Source organism: Sphaerodactylus townsendi, linkage group LG03 (genome assembly GCF_021028975.2).
Source record: "Sphaerodactylus townsendi isolate TG3544 linkage group LG03, MPM_Stown_v2.3, whole genome shotgun sequence".
NCBI classification, from domain to species: domain Eukaryota; kingdom Metazoa; phylum Chordata; class Lepidosauria; order Squamata; family Sphaerodactylidae; genus Sphaerodactylus; species Sphaerodactylus townsendi.
Window position 1 is genome coordinate 124,018,852 of NC_059427.1, and position 19,652 is coordinate 124,038,503.

General features: G+C 45.2%; 1 protein-coding gene across 2 annotated transcripts; it reads left to right on the forward strand.

Annotated features, from left to right (window-relative positions):
• Window positions 1-211: 211 nt before the first annotated feature.
• WFIKKN2 (WAP, follistatin/kazal, immunoglobulin, kunitz and netrin domain containing 2) lies at window positions 212-17,809 on the forward strand. Of its 2 annotated transcripts, none has more exons than XM_048491347.1 (2): window positions 212-279; window positions 15,740-17,809. In XM_048491347.1, the coding sequence occupies exon 2, from the start codon at window positions 15,809-15,811 to the stop codon at window positions 17,258-17,260; it is 1,452 nt and encodes a 483-aa protein (XP_048347304.1). In that variant the 5' UTR covers window positions 212-279; window positions 15,740-15,808; the 3' UTR covers window positions 17,261-17,809. The 2 variants fall into 2 exon arrangements, with proteins under 2 accessions (XP_048347304.1, XP_048347303.1); XM_048491346.1 differs by lacking the exon at window positions 212-279 and adding an exon at window positions 7,951-8,649.
• Window positions 17,810-19,652: the final 1,843 nt, after the last annotated feature.

The following is a 19,652-nucleotide window of genomic DNA, read 5'->3' on the forward strand; positions in this document are numbered from 1 at the left end:
GCTGCTTAACAGAGTAATCCTAAACAAGAGTTACATCCTTCTAAAGCCATTTAAGTCAGTGGGCTTAGAAGGGTATTAACTCTGTTTAGCACTGTAAATATGTGATTTAAATTTATTCTAAAGCAGTGATATTAAGGTAGCTCATCTTGCATCGTATCTTAAAACCTTCTGACTTTTGCAGCAAACCTACTTCATTAACCTCACAGGCACAGGGGAGGCTGATGAGGATTGGGAGTTGCTTCTGAATATCCTAAAAGTCTGCTTCAATATGCACGTAAGGTAAGTATAACTATTAGGTGGAGGAGTGTATGTGTGCGTGCGTGTGTGTTTAGCAATTGAAGATGATTGATCATCTGCCTTGAACTATTGAACCCATAATGTTAACCAATTAACATTTCCACAGAATTTCAGGACAGTGACATATTTTCCAAACCTGATTGCAGGTGCTGTTTTGAGATAATGAAGATGACTTGCAGCTGGCATTTGGCAATTGACCTCAAATCTAAAGGAGACAAATAAAACAACCACCAAGACTGAAAGTGGTCTTCCTTTAAAAAATGCTAGGATTTTTAAGCCGGTCTCAAGACTTGTTCATGACTCATTAAAATAAATGACTCAACAATCATGATTCATAACAGATCAACATTTGCTGGGTGACACAAGAAGTATCTGTTTTCGCCCCCAACCTTTTTTTTTTCATCCTTATTTAAGGAAAATGTGGTTTTCAAACTGCGGAAAATAAGTTGGTGCAATTACTGTCATATTTTAAACATGCATGGGAAGTATAATATTTCTCTAAAAGTTTCAAATAGCTTAAATAAAAGATTTTAAATTAACCCAGCATACATATATTATAAGGCTGAGCTGAAGTTAAAATCATTTAATTTAATTAAGCTAGTAGAGTAATTTGATTTTGCATTGCTGTAAAGGTTACAAATAATCTTCCAGAGCTGGACAGCCCATCTAACAGTGCAATCTATGAGGGAGGAGAGAAGAATTGTAGAAGTTGTATGAGGGTACGTTGCGGGAAAATATGCCGGTGGAAGGGCTAGCACCCAAATACAGAAGCTGCCACTGTGCTAGCACTCCTCTGGTACAGGAGCCTGAGCCAGTGCTGCTGGGGGCATTCTGGGGGGCGTTCCCAGAGGGGGATCCAACTTTACTTAGCTTTTTGTGGCATTTTGGCCTGCCAAGACCCCTTTGGCTGGTGAGACCTATTCCAGCTAAAAGTGGCCACAGTCCATTGAGATGCATAAGGGATTGTGCAATCCATTGGGTAGTTTTGCCAAAGATTTTTGATCTTTGCCTCCCCACTGCCTGAAATCTCTCTGCAGGTGATGCAATTACACTATCCCCAGCTGCCAGGAAACTGCCCTCCTGTGAATTGCAATTTGCACTGCCCTGATGTTATGGCTCATTGTCTGCCACTCCTTGAAAACCATTTGGTAGGTTTAGTTTTCTACACTTTGATGAATGCTGGAGGGCAGAGGTGTAGCTGATAACCTTCCAAGTCAAGTGTGTGGTGAAATGGGGCTTGCTGGCTACTTGGACAGTCCAGGTCCAAACACAATAACCGATAAGGAGTTCACCTTTTCAGCTATATTCCATCTTCTACCAACACAAATGGGATTCCACTTCACTGTCTCCAACAGAGGAAGAATTATGAATATGTTTATACTTAGACTGTCTCCCTTTTATGTCTTACAAGATCCCTCTCTGAATGAGGTATTGGATACCTACTTTGAATCACATGTTTAAGGGGAAACCTTGAAAAACTCAGTAACTCTAATAAGATCCAGGCAGGCATCTTCTTGCTTTTACTTTTTGCTTTGATCAAGCCAGGTTAGGCCCCTTCCGCACACGCAAAATAATGCGTTTTCAAACCACTTTCACAACTGTTTGCAAGTGGATTTTGCCATTCCGCACAGCTTCAAAGAGCATTGAAAGCAGTTTGAAAGTGCATTATTCTGCATGTGCGGAACGAGCCCAAGGCTTTTACGTAGGTTCAGAGGGACCACCAAAATGCTATTTTTAGAAAGGGAAAAATTTAACTTTATTTATATGTGCCCTCATTGATTACAAAGAGAAAAGGAATATATGTTTTCAAAAACTGTCTGAACAAAGGGAAACAAAGTGAGCCATAAATGGATCCTCTCTAAGTTTAAGCTTGTTCCATATGTTGAAGAATGAAGAGGTAGACAATCTTATAGTTATGAAATTTTGGTTGCAGACCATGTTTAGGTCTCTTTCCCAGCTTTCCTGGTCTTTTAATTTTTATTTAAGTCTTCTTCCCATATCAACTCCACAATCTCTTTTCCCCTAAAGGGAATGAAACCAAAATCTCTAAAAAATCTCTCCAGAAAATCTTCAAATCTCCCCCCCCAACACAATTTTTTTGCCCACCATATATCTCTCACACTACCTGACATGAAATTATTAAATTCAGTTTAGGAATTTCCTGAAGGTCTATGTTACTTTCCCCCCAAGTTCATCCCCAATCATTCACAGACATGTTCTGAGAACTCTATGGCTCATTCCGCACATGCAGAATAATGCACTTTCAAACTGCTTTCACTGCTCTTTGAAGCTGTGCGGAATAGCAAAATCCACTTGCAAACAGTTGTGAAAGTGGTTTGAAAACGCATTATTTTGCGTGTGCGGAAGGGACCCATGTTTCTTGGATGCATGGAGCTCCAATTTGAAGTGGCACTTCAGTAAAGAGAAGGAACTTAGAACTTTCCCCTCTGCACTGTTTCCCCCAGTATTAAACAGACCCAGGGAGCTTCTATTGACTTGTAGTATATGTGCAGTACCTTAGATTTTAAGGTTCCAGACAACACCTCACAGAAACAAAAGGAGCATGTTAGGAACTGCTATGAGAGGAAAGCACAGGTAGGCATAGATCCTGAACCATTCTGCTGTGAATTCAACCAAAGAAAATAACTAATGAGAGCAGGAAGAAACAAACTGATGGCCCTATACTGGGACATGTCTTCTTAACATTCTCATCCCTAACTCCACATTCAAGCTATGGTCAATAGGGCAATTTACATTGTTTGTAAATGAAGGCAAAATTCCCGCCGGTCCTACAATACAATTTAGAAGCACACCAAAGATAATTGTCTGTTGAGCCTCCTGGTCCTGAAGTCTCTTTACTATGAGGTAATGGGGCAAATGTTGTATTTACTCAAAAGGAAAATGATCCTGAATGTAAGATGATTCCCTTACAAATGTTATGCCCAAATTGACTGTTGTAGATTTCTCAGGCTGCGTGGCCATATTCTGGCAGTTTTTGCTTCTAACATTTTTGCCATCTGTGGCTGGCATCTTCAGAGGCATGTCATGTGGCAAGATGTGTTTCTGTCTGTGGCACATCTTACTGTAACATGCCTTCAAAGATGCCAGCCATAGATGCGGGTGAAACATTGGAAGCAAAAACTATCAGACCACAGACAGACTGTCCGAAAAACCCACAACAGCCAATTCATTCCAGCCATGAAAGCCTTTGACAATAAATACAAAATTATTATTGGGCATAACTTGTATGAGGAAGTAAAACAACCCCTCTTTTCTGGTGGCATACCTGTGGGGGAAACCTAGTCTTGCATTTGAGTAAATACTGTAATTAATCTCTCGACCCACTGACTTTTTTTCTTAAGAGAGTAGCTTGGACTCATTTACCTGATCTGGTATTAGACAACAGAGTATATTAAAATCAGAAGCCAAGGGTGACTTCCCAGCTTTTACAATGCTGCAAGTATGTAGTTCACATGATTGCCTATAGGGATATGTTTTCTATGTAAGAAACTGGTGCTGTGTGAAGCAGCCTTACCCTACAATGTATAACTGATAGAACCAGTATACTGATATGACCCCATTTCAACCCCACAAGAAGCCAGATTTATTGTAGAAGAAGGAGAGTTTGGATTTATATCCCCCCTTTCCCTCCCGTAAGGAGACTCAAAGGGGCTTACAATCTCCTTGCCCTTCCCCCCTCACAACAAACACCCTGTGAAGTAGGTGGGGCTGAGAGAGCTCAGAAGAACTGAGACTAGCCCAAAGTCACCCAGCTGGCATGTGTGGGAGTGCACAGGCTAATCTGAATTCCCCAGATAAGACTCCACAGCTCAAGTGGCAGAGCGGGGAATCAAATCTGGTTCCTCCAGATTAGAATGCACCTGCTCTTAACCACTACGCCACTGCTGCTCCTACGTTATTATTCAAAATGTGTGTGTGATGTGTGTAGTGCCACAGCCAACTTATGGTGATAATACTCAAAATACAGCTATTGCACAGGAATAAGCTCTTGATGTGTTTGTGCTCCTTCCTTCCTGCCAGCCCAGAGCCTGCCACTTTTCCTGATGCAAGAAGAGATATATTCAGCCAACTTGTGCCTTATAAATTGGGGCTATTTTTTTATCTGATGCACATAGTTATTTCTCTTGTTTGTTTAGTGTGCCACAATACACAATACACCTATGCAGTTACCATGGCAAACTGGGAGAACAGGAACACCCTCATCTGGCATGATTCTAATGCTGCATTGGTATGCAGGACACATGCTTATCTTGTGAGATAAGAGAACAATACAATGCTTCCAAAAAGAATATACAAACTGTACTACACTTGCAAGTGACTTTCTCCTTGTTATTCAACTACAAAGGAGTGGTAATGTGAGGATGTCACTGTGGTGAACACCTCATACACTGACAATTGCTTCACTGCATTTATGTAGCATAGGAGCACAAGAAGAGGCAGAGAGGAAATGGCCAATATGGTTTTAGCAGTACGAACCAAAAGTGCAATAAATGAGGAAGAGCCAGCGTGATGTAGTAGTTAAGAGCAAGTGCACTCTAATCCGGAGAGCTGGGTTTGATTCCCTGCTCTGCCACTTGAGCTACGGAGCCTTATCTGGTGAACCAGATTAGCTTGTGCACTCCAACACATGCCAGCTGGGTGACCTTGGGCTAGTCACAGTTCTTTGGAGCTCTCTCAGCCCCACCCACCTCACAGGATTTTTTTGTGGGGGCAGGGGGAAGGGAAAGGAGATTGTAAGCCCCTTTGAGTCTCCTTACGGGAGGGAAAGGGGGGATATAAATCCAACTCTTCTTCTTCTTTCCTGATTTTTACATTTTATTTGCATATTTTAGGTTGTCTGATTGTTCTATCCACATCAATAACATAGCAAGTGGAGTCACAATAATACCCCTCAAATCTGACTTAGTAGCAGCACTATATGTGAGAAACCATTTGTAAGACTGTATAATAATGGAATCGATCTGTGAAATAGGTTCTATGTCTAAGCTGTGCATTGCTTCACAGCCATCTTCTTTGGATGTCGTGTGCCTGGCTAAAACAACGCTGCTCATCTGAGGTCATCTGACAAAAGGTGGCTTTATATTTCAGGGCTGCTTTTCATCCAAAAATTGGTTCCCAAAATGCCTCCTGGGAATCAAAATCCAATACAAATGAAACTAAATACAAAATGTTTTTTGGGGAGAGAATTCTCAACTGAATTGGATCCAGATGTGATAAATGTGCATCTGGTTGCTTCCCATATTCCTTCTGATATTCTCAATGATAGGTGGACGTTAGAGAGGAGGGGAACTGTTCTCATCATACAGAGAAAATGTACAACAATTATATCACCCTTCCTCTCTAAAAAGTGTAGTATAAAATAACAGTTTACTTTTATGGAGAAGGTGTAAACAGGAGAAGTACTGCCAACTTTGCTGCTGCAACAAGAATCCCACTCTCCTTCTTAGCTGAACAAGCTAATCTGGCCTTAATGAAAACTATCAGCTTCATATACTGTACATTTTAGGCTCGTTGCTTTTCAAGCTGTTGTACAGCCAAGACGGCAGCAAGTACCACTTCACAATGTACTTCCAGTGACAAACTCGATGCCAGCAATATATCACCATATTGGCTGAAACAATGCAGAAGGCAGCTCAGCTATGCCAGTTTTTGATGTCGATCACATGGCTAAGTTGTATAGCCATAGCATAGCCATCCCACTATCCTCTGCATAATTGCATTTTTGGTATACAGCCAATTGTGTCTATGTAAATAGTCCCTTGATCCCTGACCCTGGTCGAATCCCCACTACCTTCTTAGTCAGGTTTCAGGACACAAACTAACCAGGTTTCAGGGACGACCACACCATTGCTTGCGCGGCAGATTCCATTTTTGGCACTCGTTTTCCCCCTTATTCCGCTTCCTGGCAGGACCTGGTTGCAAGTGGGATAAACCTCATTGGCACAGTTCAAGAGCTGATCTGAGGGGAGGGACAAGGGTTGAAACCAGTGGTAGGATTCAAATAATGTAACAACTGATTGTTTACAAGCACCATTTTAACAACCGGTTCTGCCGAAGTGGTGCGAACCTGCTGAATCCCACCACTGGTTGAAACCCTGACTCGTTTCCCACCACAGAGCGCCACGGAGCGTGATGCAAAAACTGGGCAACGCAATGCTTGTGCAGCCAGCCTTTCCTGGGTTTCATTTTTGCTTTTGCAATCAGCAAGTGAGAGCAGAAGGGAACGCAGAAGGACGTTAACCGGTCAAACATGTAACTGTTGAATCTTTAAATGTTCACACAGTCAAACGTTAAACTTAAAAACATTAGCTTTTTTTTTTTGCGGTCCCACTTCAACAAGATACGTTTCTGTGGGGGAAAAGGTCCTGCCCCATCAAGGCAGGCCAGCCAATCAGGGGAGACAGGCGAAGCAAGATCGCCTGGTAGTGGGGATTGCTAGAGTTCTGGAACTGGGTGCATCTGCTGTGTGCACGCTGTGGTGGGGAGGTAGAAACTCTGATGGTGCGGTTTCACTATGAACTGGTTTTGAGCTGCATAAAATTTTCCAGTGGGAATTCGACCACTAGCTTCCCCAACCCCACATCCTTCATCAATGCCTGTCCCTACTGATCTAGAATTATACATGCAATGCTGGCACCAAAAAAAATAATAATCTACATTTGCGCTAACACCCGATTATAATGAGATCCAGACCACTGTTCTTTCGAGTACCCAAAGGAAGCTTTGGACTTCCATTTCTCCAACAGCTGTAACACACACCCCTCATGCCAGTGAGTGGCAAGCTGTTTTTGAAATGAGATGAGGGGAGGGGATTAGAGCCAGTTCGTGATACAGCTTGGAGTTTGCAGCTGAAAGTCAAGAATCCCACTGGGCACACACAAGCCCTGTGTCTCACCTAAAGTAGCTCTTTGGATCCCAGCCAGCACGTGTTTTTCATAACAGATGCTGAGGTAGAATAAAATCTAAATGTTGGTGGGGAGCCTAGCTCCCAACCCCATTTACTATCAGTCTTTCCCAAGCACTTCAGTGTCTTCTCTCATTGGCCCTTTGAAGGAGGTCACCCTTCTTGGTGGGTATTATAAACTCTTCCTACAACAACCAGGGTGGCTGGGACTTAAGTTTTGTGTTTTCCCATTTCTCCCCCTCTTCTATGCAAAAAAAAATGCAGTACATTCCTTTATGCAGGTTTCCATAGAGTTAAACTGTTCCTATTTTTTTTCCCTTAAAGAGGTCAGCAAAAAGTCGTACAATAGAGGTCTCATGTTCGTGAACTGTGAAGGAATTTTTTAAAATTTCCCATGGTGGGGTTGGAGTGCAGCAAAAAAAAAAAGAAAGAAACCTGGGAAAAAAAGATAAATAAAGCAGGCTAGGGACTTGGGGGGTAATTTGTAAAGACATATATCTTTCCAGATCCTAAGTTCAAACATGTTATTCCTCCTCCTCCTTTTCCTCTCCTCACTCTACGTTTTTTCCTAATTTTTTACATTTAAAAAGCGGTAGCTTTAATTGCTTCAGTCCTATTGAGTTGCTCCTTTTAAACAAACGATTGTATATTTCCTTGGCATGGGGAAATCCGTCTGACTGTAGGGTCATATTATTTAGACAAGCACTCTTTCAGAAGTAGATGCCATTCTTAGCATAGGGAAGTACTTTAGGTCTAAAGGGGTTAAGAAGGCCTCCTTCCATTTAGAAACATGCAGGGGTCCCACCGTAGCTGTTCCAGCCTTTAAAAATCTTTCCAGCTTTTTTTTCCTTCCCCCTTGTAACAAATCTGTACGACTGCCACCAGGACATAAGAAGCGTGTGCCTGTCACAGAAATAGAGTTTACTTTTTCCAACTTGTTGTACAGAGGCAGGGTATAAATACAGCTAACTCTGGCGTGGACTAAGAGCCTTTCGCTTCAAATAAGGGGGCTACTTCCCAAGACTTTTAATCCAACAAGGTTCAGACCAGACGGCACGATCGGCCAAGGTGGAAAGGAAGCCGGTGGGAGTTCAGAAAAAGCAGGTGTCGTTGTTTCCTTTGTGTTTGTGTTTGTTTTGCTTTTTAAAAAAATTAGGCACAGACACACCCCAAGCCCCAATCCAAACATAGGTATTTTTCTCTGGAGACATTCTGAGATGTCCTGTTTCATACTCTTGCCTCAGTGGATATGGATATGGATGTTATCTGGGGAGACCTTTATCTTATTGCTTCTGGAGGTCCCCTTCAAAGGCTCTGCCTTGCCTCCAATACGATATTCTCATGCTGGGATATGTCCAAATGATATGAATCCCAACCTCTGGGTTGACGCACAGAGCACCTGCAAGAGAGAGTGCGACACTGACCTGGTGAGTGATGCACTTTTCTTTCCTCTTAGTGTTGAATTTGATTGCCTGTCTAAGTAGGTGCTGGTTGCCTGGGATGATTTTTTGGGGGGAGGGGGGGCTTTGTTTATTATGGCAGAAGAGGGACTCGCTGTAGGTGAAAGACTTGGGTGTTGTTATTTTTAATGAGCCCAACGTCAGCTGCTGAAGCAGGCAAACTTTATAAAATCTGCAAAAGAGCTTGGGTCTTGTAAAAGTCATTGACTCACCTGTTTTGTTTCTGGAATTGCTCTTTCATCTTGGCCAGCCATTGCCATTCAGGGCCGGTTCATGAGCTGGCTGGCCACAGGAAGGAGTCAGCGCTCGCCAGCTACAGCTTGTGACAGTTCACATATAGGAAGTTGCATGCTGAACCCAGCATGGGTCAGGTTTTGACAAGCACAACCACAGTGTGTGAATCAAGTATCAAAAGCCCATCTGAGCTGAGTTCAGCACTGCAACATTGGGCTTCTCATGACTGTTTTTCTACCAGATGGGCTTTTCCTTGTGACCACCACGCGTTGTCTTTGTAGATCTTTCCTCCCTTGCTCGATAACTGCATTTCAAGAATAGCAGATTGAACTCTTTTAAAACACTGTTCTTGGGATGCTCATTTTGTGCGGGCTTTAAATGGGTGCATTTGTTTCCCTGAGGCATGGCTCTGTAGGCATGCCATAGCCCTGCTAGCGTCTATTTTAAAGTTCAACACCAGCACAAGAAATGACTCAGTAACAATGACAGGTTGGCATGAGCCCTTGGATGTCAGTTCCAAATCTAAATGCATTTGAGCTGGCAAGCTAAATAGGCGTCTCATCGAGTTGGCAGCACTACCCGCTTATTGTGGCATCCAAATACCTGTCTAGGCTCTTTCTGCCTTATACACCAGCCTGGAATAATAGAGCCTGCTGCCATTGTCAAATAACACATCATCATATTCCATCCAGAAAAGGAACTGTATAGGTTATACTCTACTAAGATTAGTAAAAGCTTACTTGACCATTAAATGCTGAACATGTATTCATGCAGCATAGTAGTCTATGACCCGGTGTCAAGATTAATACATGAATGGGCGTATAACCCTTTTTTAAAAAATGGCCATCAACTATTTTTGAAATACAAAGGAATCCTGGACAACAGATTTATAGTACAATCCTATCCTGTATTCATAGCCTGGAATAACTCCATATAGGAACACACTGTTGTTGTGAAATAAGCTTTTGTGTACCAGTTAAGTGGGATGTAGCCAGCGGTGGGATTCAGCAGGTTCGCACCACTTCAGCAGAACCAGTTATTAAAATGGTGCTTGTAAACAACCAGTTGTTAAATTATTTGAATCCCACCACTGGATGTAGCCCCTGAAAGCTTAAACCGCAATGAATATTAGTCTTCAATGTGCCCCCAGAATTCTTTTGGCATGTTGGATTGACCATAGAGTTTAGTATATTTAAGAGATTTGGGTTGTTGTTTTTTCCTGGAGGAAAGTAGCATGGCTTCAATTTTCATACAGTAGAACTGACAAATTCACTTCAGTGGCACTAATGCAAAAATGCACTGTGGAAACTCCTACAAAGTATGAATTTGGGCAGTTTTCTAAATCCATGAGTCACAGTTCCATACCATTCGTGTTTTTCACTATTTTTGGTTTGGGTGACTGCAGTACCATCCCATTTCACTTTCCAAAATGGAGAACCCAAAGGATGCATGATCAGAAATTCGTTTGAACAGTAATGCAAAAGTCTGCTGGTTAAATCGTTATTCTTCTGATTAAAGCAACATGAAAAGCTATTGTTTGTGAGTGACCTCAAGTGTCTTCTAGGAACAGCTACATTTTAAAGCACGCTATTTAGGAAACATGTGATCCAAAAGCTACATCCCAACATTATCTGACCAATGCATGGGAATTATCTGACCAATGCATGGGAATCCTACAGTGCTTTTTTCAAATCATGAGGTATAGCTGTAGAGAAAGGAAATGCCTTATCCTGGCCCTCAACTTCATTAGCTACACCAAGAACAAATTCAATCCTAGGAACCCTGTTATTTTCTAAAGGTAACATTTCAGTATTCGAGCAGCAGCAGCAGAAGGCCATTGCTTTCACATCCTGCATGTGAGCTCCCAAAGGCACCTGGTGGGCCACTGCGAGTAGCAGAATGCTGGACTAGATGGACTCTGGTCTGATCCAGCAGGCTAGTTCTTATGTTCTTATGTTCTTATGTTCAGACAGACAGTCATGCAAGCTCAAGCTTAGTTAGATGGTTCAGAAACCAGCTGAGATCAGACCACCTGAAATAACTCTGGGGTCCAGGCCAGCATGCATGAAAACAGGCATGCAAAGCCAAAGTAATCAAAGGAACATAAAGAATGGCATGCATGTTTAAGCTCCATTGAATTCAGTGGGACTTAACTGTGCCTTTCAGTGGTTTGAATCTTTGTCTCAAATGGGATTGCCACCCGAGGAGGGGAGGAAGCAGTCTGAGGGTGCAGTAGGAGACACAGAAAACCCATTGTGTGGGTAAAATTGGCCTCAGCTGAAATATTGGTGTCCTGGCAAAAGGAAGCAGAGGCGCAGCATAGGGGATGGATCCGGCACTGGGCAGCACGTCTGCTGTTTCCCAGTAATAACTTTCCCCCAACCCAATATACGGGGGAAACACCCAGAGCAGCAAGATAGTGGGAGCCATCCGGGGGCTGGTCTCTGGATGACCACTCCTTGCTGCCAGGGGGCGTGAGCCACCAGCAGCCCCTGCCTGGGCATGTGGTTCACAGGTCTCTTATGGAGGCCCCCACCAAATGGGGAGGGCAGGTATGCAGACTCCTCCTCCCCATAACAGATCAGTCCCCATGCGCAACCCGTCAGGCTGTGACAGATGAAATGCAAATAACCACAACAACACCGTAATCAAAATGCCAACAACAAAAAACTCAGACCCACAGGGGAGGGAGGGCGGGAGAAGCCGTTGGTGATGTGGCAAGGAAAAAGCAACATGGATTGGCTATGCCCAATGCCTTACAATAAAAGGAAATGGCAGCTAGGTGCATGCACAAGGTCTTGGAGGCCCGGCCCTGGCCCCGAAGGTGTGCCAGGTAGCAAAGGACCACCCCCTTCACAGAGTGAATGGGCACAGGGGGCTGAGAAGGCCAGGAGGCAGGCACAGCCCATTGGTATGCCTGCCACATCACGGGGGCCGGGGATGCAAGAACTCCCTGGACGATCAGGTGCCGCCAAGGCTCCACAGGTCCAGCGGAAACACATCAGGCTGAGGTCTCATGTTGGGGGCCAGGGCTCTGAACCTCTCTTTCTGGAAGACAGACAAGGGGTCGGCAATCCCATTATCAGTGCCTGGAATATACTTACCTGAGAAAGAGATGTTATGAACCAAGCATATAACAACAAAGCGCTGGACTAAACACATGACCCAGTTGGAGTGAGACATTTGGTGATTCATAAACCTGACAACTGCCTGGTTGTCGTGCAAAAAGAGAACACACTTGTCCTTAAATAGGTCACACCACAAATAAACTGCAACCAGGATGGAGAAAAACTCCAGGAAAGTGAGGTCCTGCAGTAAACCAGAGCCCTCCCAGCTGCTGGGCCTTCATTGTGCACACCACTGCCTCTTAAAAAACATGCCGAAACCCAGAATGCCAGAAGCGTCAGAGTGCACCTGGAAGGACACCAGGCACCTGCGGCCCAAGCATCTTGGAGCTGACTGACGGTTGTCGCCTGATCCCCTCCCCCAAGTTATCTGACTGGTGAATGCTCGAGGGTGAGGGTTAGGCCCTGGAAACCTTGGCTGTTGGCCCTCCCCCATGACCCAGGGAAGCCCTCTACTTCCTGCCGGGGCTTGCGTTGCAGGGGCCAGTGCAGAGCGCCCTTTGGATGCTGCAGGCTTGGTCTTGCTCTGAGGTGGGTGCCTCCCCATCCCCACTAGATTGTAGAGTGGGCCCCACGACTGCATGCTGCACAGCCCCTCACTGGGTCAGTCACGCTTCTAGTGCCCCTGCTTGCCCCTGCTCTTAAGGTGCCTGGTGCTGCCTGCGGCCTGGAGGGGCACTCAACTGGGTTGCTCCTACTGTCCATGCTGTTCCCTCCTGCCATTGGTGCTCCTTCCCCCCGCTGAGGCTGCTTTGTTCTTTTCCACAGCATCTCCTGCCCGAGCTCCAAAAAAAGGGGGGGATCCCTGTTACCACTGGGCCTACTGCAGCAGGCCCCTTGCAGTCCTCCCTCATGTGCCACTTAAGGTTGCACTGAGATCCACCGGGCGCAATCCACCAATTCCCAGTTGCTTGCTGCTGCAAGTCGATAACTGCATTGAGCTATCTTGCTCAATTCAGGCCTCCTGTTGCCTAGAGGCACTAAGCTAAAAAGCTGCTTTCCCACTGCTCCACTTGGCCTGATAAACAGCTGCCAGGTCCCACGAGGGAGAGAAGAGAAGCCACTGGTGCTTGGGCAAGAAGAGGCGCAGAATGGCCCAGCCTGCCCATATAAGGCCGCGGCCCCACCTCCTTCAGGCAAGTAACTTGCTCACGCTGGCAGCTGGGCGACCCAGTCCCACGCCGGGCTGGATGCCAGCGCTGAGCCTGCCCCTCTCCCAGAGGTGGGATCCAGCAGGTTCTCACAGGTTCCCGAGAGTAGGTTACTAATTATTTGTGTGTGCCAAGAGGGGGTTACTAATTTGTGATTTTGCCATGTGATTTTTGCCTTAGTTACGCCCCTCCTCTCAGCAGTAGCGCGCAGAACTTGAAGCAGTCTAGCAGGAGGTGCACCGGTGTGCGTGGCAGCCTGCGCCTGTGTGCATTCGTTTCCTGCCCAAGGACCGGCGCAGCGGCTGCGTCCTTGCCACAGCCCCTCCCAGGAATGCCCCGCCCCCGGAATGCCCAGCCATGCTCCCGTCGTGCCCCGCTCAGCCCCATTGGTGCTATGCCAGTTTGAATCCCACCACCATGGGAACCTGTTACTAAAATTTTTGGATCCCACCACTGCCCTCTCCCTGCCCCACCCCTGGGCAGCAATGGCGGCCAAGCTGAATCTCAGCCACTCTTTATGGAAACTGGTTGCTCTCGTGCCTAATAAAGCCCACAGTTTGACTTTTGGAATAAACTTGTGACACTGCAGACATTATGAGGTCCAGGCCAGGCTTGTTTGTAAGACTACGGATACCCACAGTCTCCAACATAGTTGTATTTCTAATGCTCGCTGATTAATAATGTATTGGGATTGCTTGGATATTACACATCCTTCTTGAACTTAAGTTATGGGTTCATGCCAGGCTTGGATGTTTATATTGGATTTTTGGACATGGGACAAATTTTAAAATCTCTCTCTTCATTTTTGTTTTGGGGACTCCCAGCAGGCTTAACTAAGCATGCAATGTTCCATGAAAGGTCCACAATTGTAGGGGATTTCCCCCTGCAGTTCCAACCCTCATTTAGCACATCTGGACTGTTCAGGGGATTCCACTTATCAGCTCCTTTTGGCAACCATGGAAGGGGGCGGGGGCCAGGCTACAGCACAAAAAGTGAGTAGAGATAGCCCCAATCTACCAGCAGAATTCTGCTTGTGGCTATCTCGTTCTCATCTTATAGACTGTTCATTGCTCTTGCAAAATATTTTTGCTAAAGCCATACTACTCAACAGCCACATCTTCTAGCCAGTGTGGTGTAGTGGTTATGAGCAGGTGGATTCTAATCTGGAGAACTGGGTTTGATTCCCTACTCCTCCACCTGAGTGGCTGGGGCTTATCTGGTGAACCAGATGTGTTTCTGAACTCCTACATTCCTGCTGGGTGACCTTGGGCTAGTCACAGTTCTTTGGAACTCTCTCAGCCCCACCTACCTCACAAGGTGTCTGTTGTGGGAAGAGGAAGGGAAAGGAGCTTGTAAGCCACCTTGAGTCACCTTACAGGAGAGAAAGGTGGGGTATAAATCCAAACTCCTCCTCCTCCTCTGTACCCGTATTTGTACACCTACTTTCTTTCTCTCATATTCTTGTCCCAAGTTCCCTGAAGATCCTCACATCCAAAGATTTTGCTTGAGCAGCTGAGAACCCTTTCCAAAGGAACTAACAGATTTGATGCAAGAGCTCCTGGCAAGTACCTTTGGTTACTTGCTCCATTCACATACATATTTCAGCATTTTGCTTTTGCCAACATAACATGAACAAACATGAAACTGCCTTATATTGAATCAGACCCTCAATCCATCAAGCATTATCCACTCAGACTGGCAGTGGCTCTCAGGTAGGGGTCATTCCGATCACACATGTTGCAGAATATATTGTTCTTTGCAGAATATGTTGTGCACAAACCAGAGCCGTAGCTCCAAGGGGAAAGGGGTGTGCACGACCCTGTAGGGGTGTGGCGAGGGCTTTCCAGGGGCTTTCCAGGGACATGGCATGGTGGGGGCATTCTGGGGCAGAACAGGGGGCAGAGAACACACCAATGCACCGGGCGCTTTCCCCACTTGTTACGCCTCTGGCACAAACCTAGAAGAAATCCAATATTTGTTTGATTTTTAAGCTTTACTATTACTAACTACAATTTAGAACTAAGGCCAAAGGGGAATTGTAGGATACAGAATGCACTGACAATGCATTTGAAGGTATGGGCTCAACCACGTATTCTGAAAAAAGTGTCCTACCCATTAGAAGTTACTTTGAAGTCTTGCCACCATATTATCGATTTTCCAATGATGAGACAATATCCTCCACACTTAACTAGAATAGCCCAAACTTAAGCAACAGATGCTAACATGTAATAATCTATACCAGGTGGTCAGTTTTTGCATTTTGGTGGCCTCCGTTCTCTAAATACCAGTGTGGGAACTATGAAATCAGATCTTCTCATGGGCAGTCAAGACAGATAATAGAATTGATGCCATCTATCAGTTGTACAGAACTTGTTCTTTGAGGGTATAAACTTCCTGAAGATCCCTTCAACACAGAGATTGGCAGTGGTCATTTGGCCTTCCCAGAATTCCTGAGATAGCAATATGACAAAACATTTGACGTGTACCACAGACCTTTACTTATTTATAGTAATGTTGTCATCATTGTCTTGTTTTCTTTTGTCTTAGGAATGTGAGACCTTTGAGAAGTGCTGTCCTAATGTCTGCGGAACAAGTAGCTGTGTTGCAGCTAGGTACATGGATGTCAGGGGGAAGAAAGGACCCGTGGGAATGCCCAAAGAGGCAACCTGTGACCGTTTCATGTGTATCCAGCAAGGTTCAGAGTGTGATATCTGGGATGGGCAGCCTGTTTGCAAATGCAAAGATAGGTGTGAGAAAGAGCCAAGTTTCACTTGTGCATCTGATGGGCTTACCTATTATAACAAGTGTTATATGGATGCAGAGGCATGTACCAAAGGCATTACACTTAATGTGGTGACTTGTCGGTATCATCTTACCTGGCCGAATACCAGCCCTATTCCACCAGAGACAACTGCGCACCCCACTACGGCCTATGCAGAGACCACCATCACTGACATCCTTCCACCCATACTTGTCAACAACCCAGCACACCAGTCTGTCTACATAGGAGAGACAGTTAGCTTTCTTTGTGACGTCACCGGCCGACCTAAGCCCGAAATCACTTGGGAGAAGCAGACAGACAGCAGTGAGAAAATCATCATGAGACCAAATCACGTCCGAGGAAACATTGTGGTCACCAATATTGCCCAGCTGGTGATTTACAACACACAACTGCAAGATGCGGGTATCTATACTTGCACTGCTAAAAACATTGGTGGTGTGGTCTGGGCTGATTTCCCCTTGTCCGTCATCAAAGGAGAAGTCACCTCGAGCGAAGCAGCTCAGAACAAAACTCACTTCCCAACCGACGAGTGTCTGAAGCCGCCCGACAGCGAAGACTGTGGGGAAGAGCAGACCCGGTGGTACTACGATGCAAAGAAAAACAACTGCTTTACTTTCATCTACGGAAACTGCAACAGCAACCTGAACCACTTTGAGGCCTACGAAAACTGCATGCTGACCTGCATGAATGGACCCATCAACATCTGCAACTTGCCAGCCCTCCAAGGTCACTGCAAAGCATATGAGCCCCGGTGGGCGTACAACAGCTTGACAAAACAATGCCAGTCTTTCATTTACGGAGGCTGCGGAGGCAACGAAAATAACTTTGAGAGCAGAGAGGCCTGCGAAGAAATGTGCCCTTTCCCCAGGAACATGCATTGCAAGGCATGTAAGGCTTGCAAGCCCCGGCAAAAGCTGGTGACCAGCTTCTGCAAGAGCGATTTTGTTATTCTTGGCCGCGTAACGGAGCTGACCGAGGACCAAGACTCAGGGCACGCGCTGGTGACTGTGGAGGAGATTCTGAAGGATGAGAAAATGGGTCTCAGGTTCTTGGGGAAGGAGCCTCTAGAAATCACCCTTTTAAACATGAACTGGAGCTGTCCATGCCCCAACATCACTGCAGCTGACGGTCAGCTCATCATAATGGGTGACGTCCACAACGGAATGGCTGTTTTACAGCCTGACAGCTTTGTGGGGGCCTCGAGCATCCGGCGTGTTCGGAAGCTACGCGAGGTCATCCACAAGAAAACCTGTGAGCTATTAAAAGAGTTCCTAGGACTGCACTAATACTTTGCTTTTTATCTTATCAGCTTTCCAGATCTATGTATCATATAGCGCTAACAAAAAGTAGAGTAGCCTGGAACCTTTTTTTAAAAAAAAGCTCTGTTTGCTAATAGATATTATGTATTATAGACAAGCCATATATTAACTCATTAATTATGTGTAGTAATGAGGCAGTATCCTTTTTTTGGCAAGCACTTAAAATAGCAGCAAACAGCTATTAGTCTTAGATCTATAGTTCTGTCTATTTGTCTAGAAATGCCATCTGGCATTCATTGTTTAATACTCATGCAGCTTTCATCATAGGAGACCAAATTCATAGCAATCTGTTTGGTTCAGAGCTAAATGGTATACATTGTCGAACTAATGATAATTGTTCTCATTTGGAGTATAGAAACATTTGTGAAAAGCAGCTGAAATGTATCATATTCATAAGCAGGCTGTAAAAGAGGAAAATGTAAATTATTGTCTATATTTACAATAATTACACTAGCTATCAGAATTGTGATCATTACACAAAAGGATTTCATTTTTAATAGATTTTTTTACCTACAAGATTTCTGTAGATTATATTTTACATCAGGGCCCCCCAAAATGGTGCCTTGGGGGCCCCATGATGCCCACTGATGTCTTTCCTGGGGGGCCACCAAATGTTTTCGAAAAGTGGTTGGGGCTAGACAGAGCACTTGCCAGCATGACTTCTGACTGGCCACCGAACATCTGACTGGCTGTGTACTTAGGCTTCTTGGCCGCGTAACGGAGCTGACCGAGGACCAAGACTCAGGGCACGCAGGGGTGACTGTGGAGGAGATTCTGAAGGATGAGAAAATGGGTCTCAGGTTCTTAGGGAAGGAGCCTCTAGAAATCACCCTTTTAAACATGAACTGGAGCTGTCCATGCCCCTGCAGCAGCCATTTTGTGGTTGTGTTCACCACCCCATGTCAGAATTCCAAAGGGTCCCACAGGATCAAAAGGGTTGGGAGCTCCTGTTATGCACAAGTACAGCAGCCCAGCAATGTCAACTATGCTGAGGTCAACTATAAAGCATCCTTGGATGTATTATAGGCTGTCTCAGAATAAGAGAGCAAACACCAAGAGCACGGAGAATAAAAGGCCAATGCATAGCAGTGAGATCTACAACAACCAATGACAATTCCTTAATGATGCTTTAAGTGATATTAAAGAAGTGGAAGGTGACCTTATCTTAAGTAGCCTTCTTCTGTGCACCCTCCTGCAGTGCATCAGTAAGCTTCAACAGACCATAGCCTCCCTCCTGGAGGCCACTGGCAAATCATACCCTATTCAGGACACAGGACACATGGAGTAGAAAGGGGAAAGCAGCAGTAGGGCCTGGTCCTGACCATCACAAGGTCCATCAATTATTCTACACACAACCTCTGATACACAAACTGTTTGCACTGGGCTGTTCTCCCTCCCTCTATATGTCCAGTATCTGATCATTGGAACAGGGCTAGTGTGAAAAGGGATCCTGATCCTTCTGGCCCAGGCTAGCCTGATTTCATCAGATCTCAGAAGTTAAGCAGGGCTGGCCCAGGTCAGTATTTGGATGGGAGACCACAAGGAAGTCCAGGGTCACAAGGCAGAGGCAGGCAATGCAAACCATCTCTCTTGCCTTGAAAACCCTATGGAGTCAGTCTTCCCTCCCCCTGCTTTTATTCCAGGCAGTGCTTAATTGGGAGATGCCAGCACTTAATTTGGCTGTTTGAAAAGCAGTCCAACATGTGACTGCAGCTGCTTGCGATTACTCCCTGGTGAAGGGAAAGCACTTTGCATAGGTTTTCTTTCTACTCTGTGTCTTTCAGAGTTGAGCTTCCCACTATTAAAATTAGATCTAGGGCTGTGCTTCAGGGAGCACAGGCTCAAATAAAGCCTTGCTTCCAGAAAGCACTAATGGAAAACAGGGGAAGGTTGATTAAAAAAAGGGGGGGAGGGGTGACAGAGAAGAAAGGTGAAGAAAAATACTGGATAAAAAAGCAGGAGAATTAATCTTACAAGGCCTGCCCTTTATAAGGCTGCGGCCCCGCCCCCTCCACCTGCATCACGTGCTCGCGCTGGCAGCAGAATGGCCCCGCCTGCTGGGCGGGATGTAGGCACCGAGCCCGCCCCTCTCCCTGCCTGCTCCAAGGCAGCAACAACGGCCAAGATAATTCTCACCCGCGCTTTGCTGATTAATTTCATGGTTGTTTTACACTTGAATATAGATTCCTAAAAGTATCCTATTTGCACGAACAGAAGTTTAACACTAATGTAGATTAACCACATTAGATCTCCGCCTCACTGACGACTGATATGAAACATCTATCTGAATATCTACTGTCACTTCATCATTCCTCTAAGGAGCTTAAGACAGCTATTTGGTTCACCCTTCCTTCCTTTC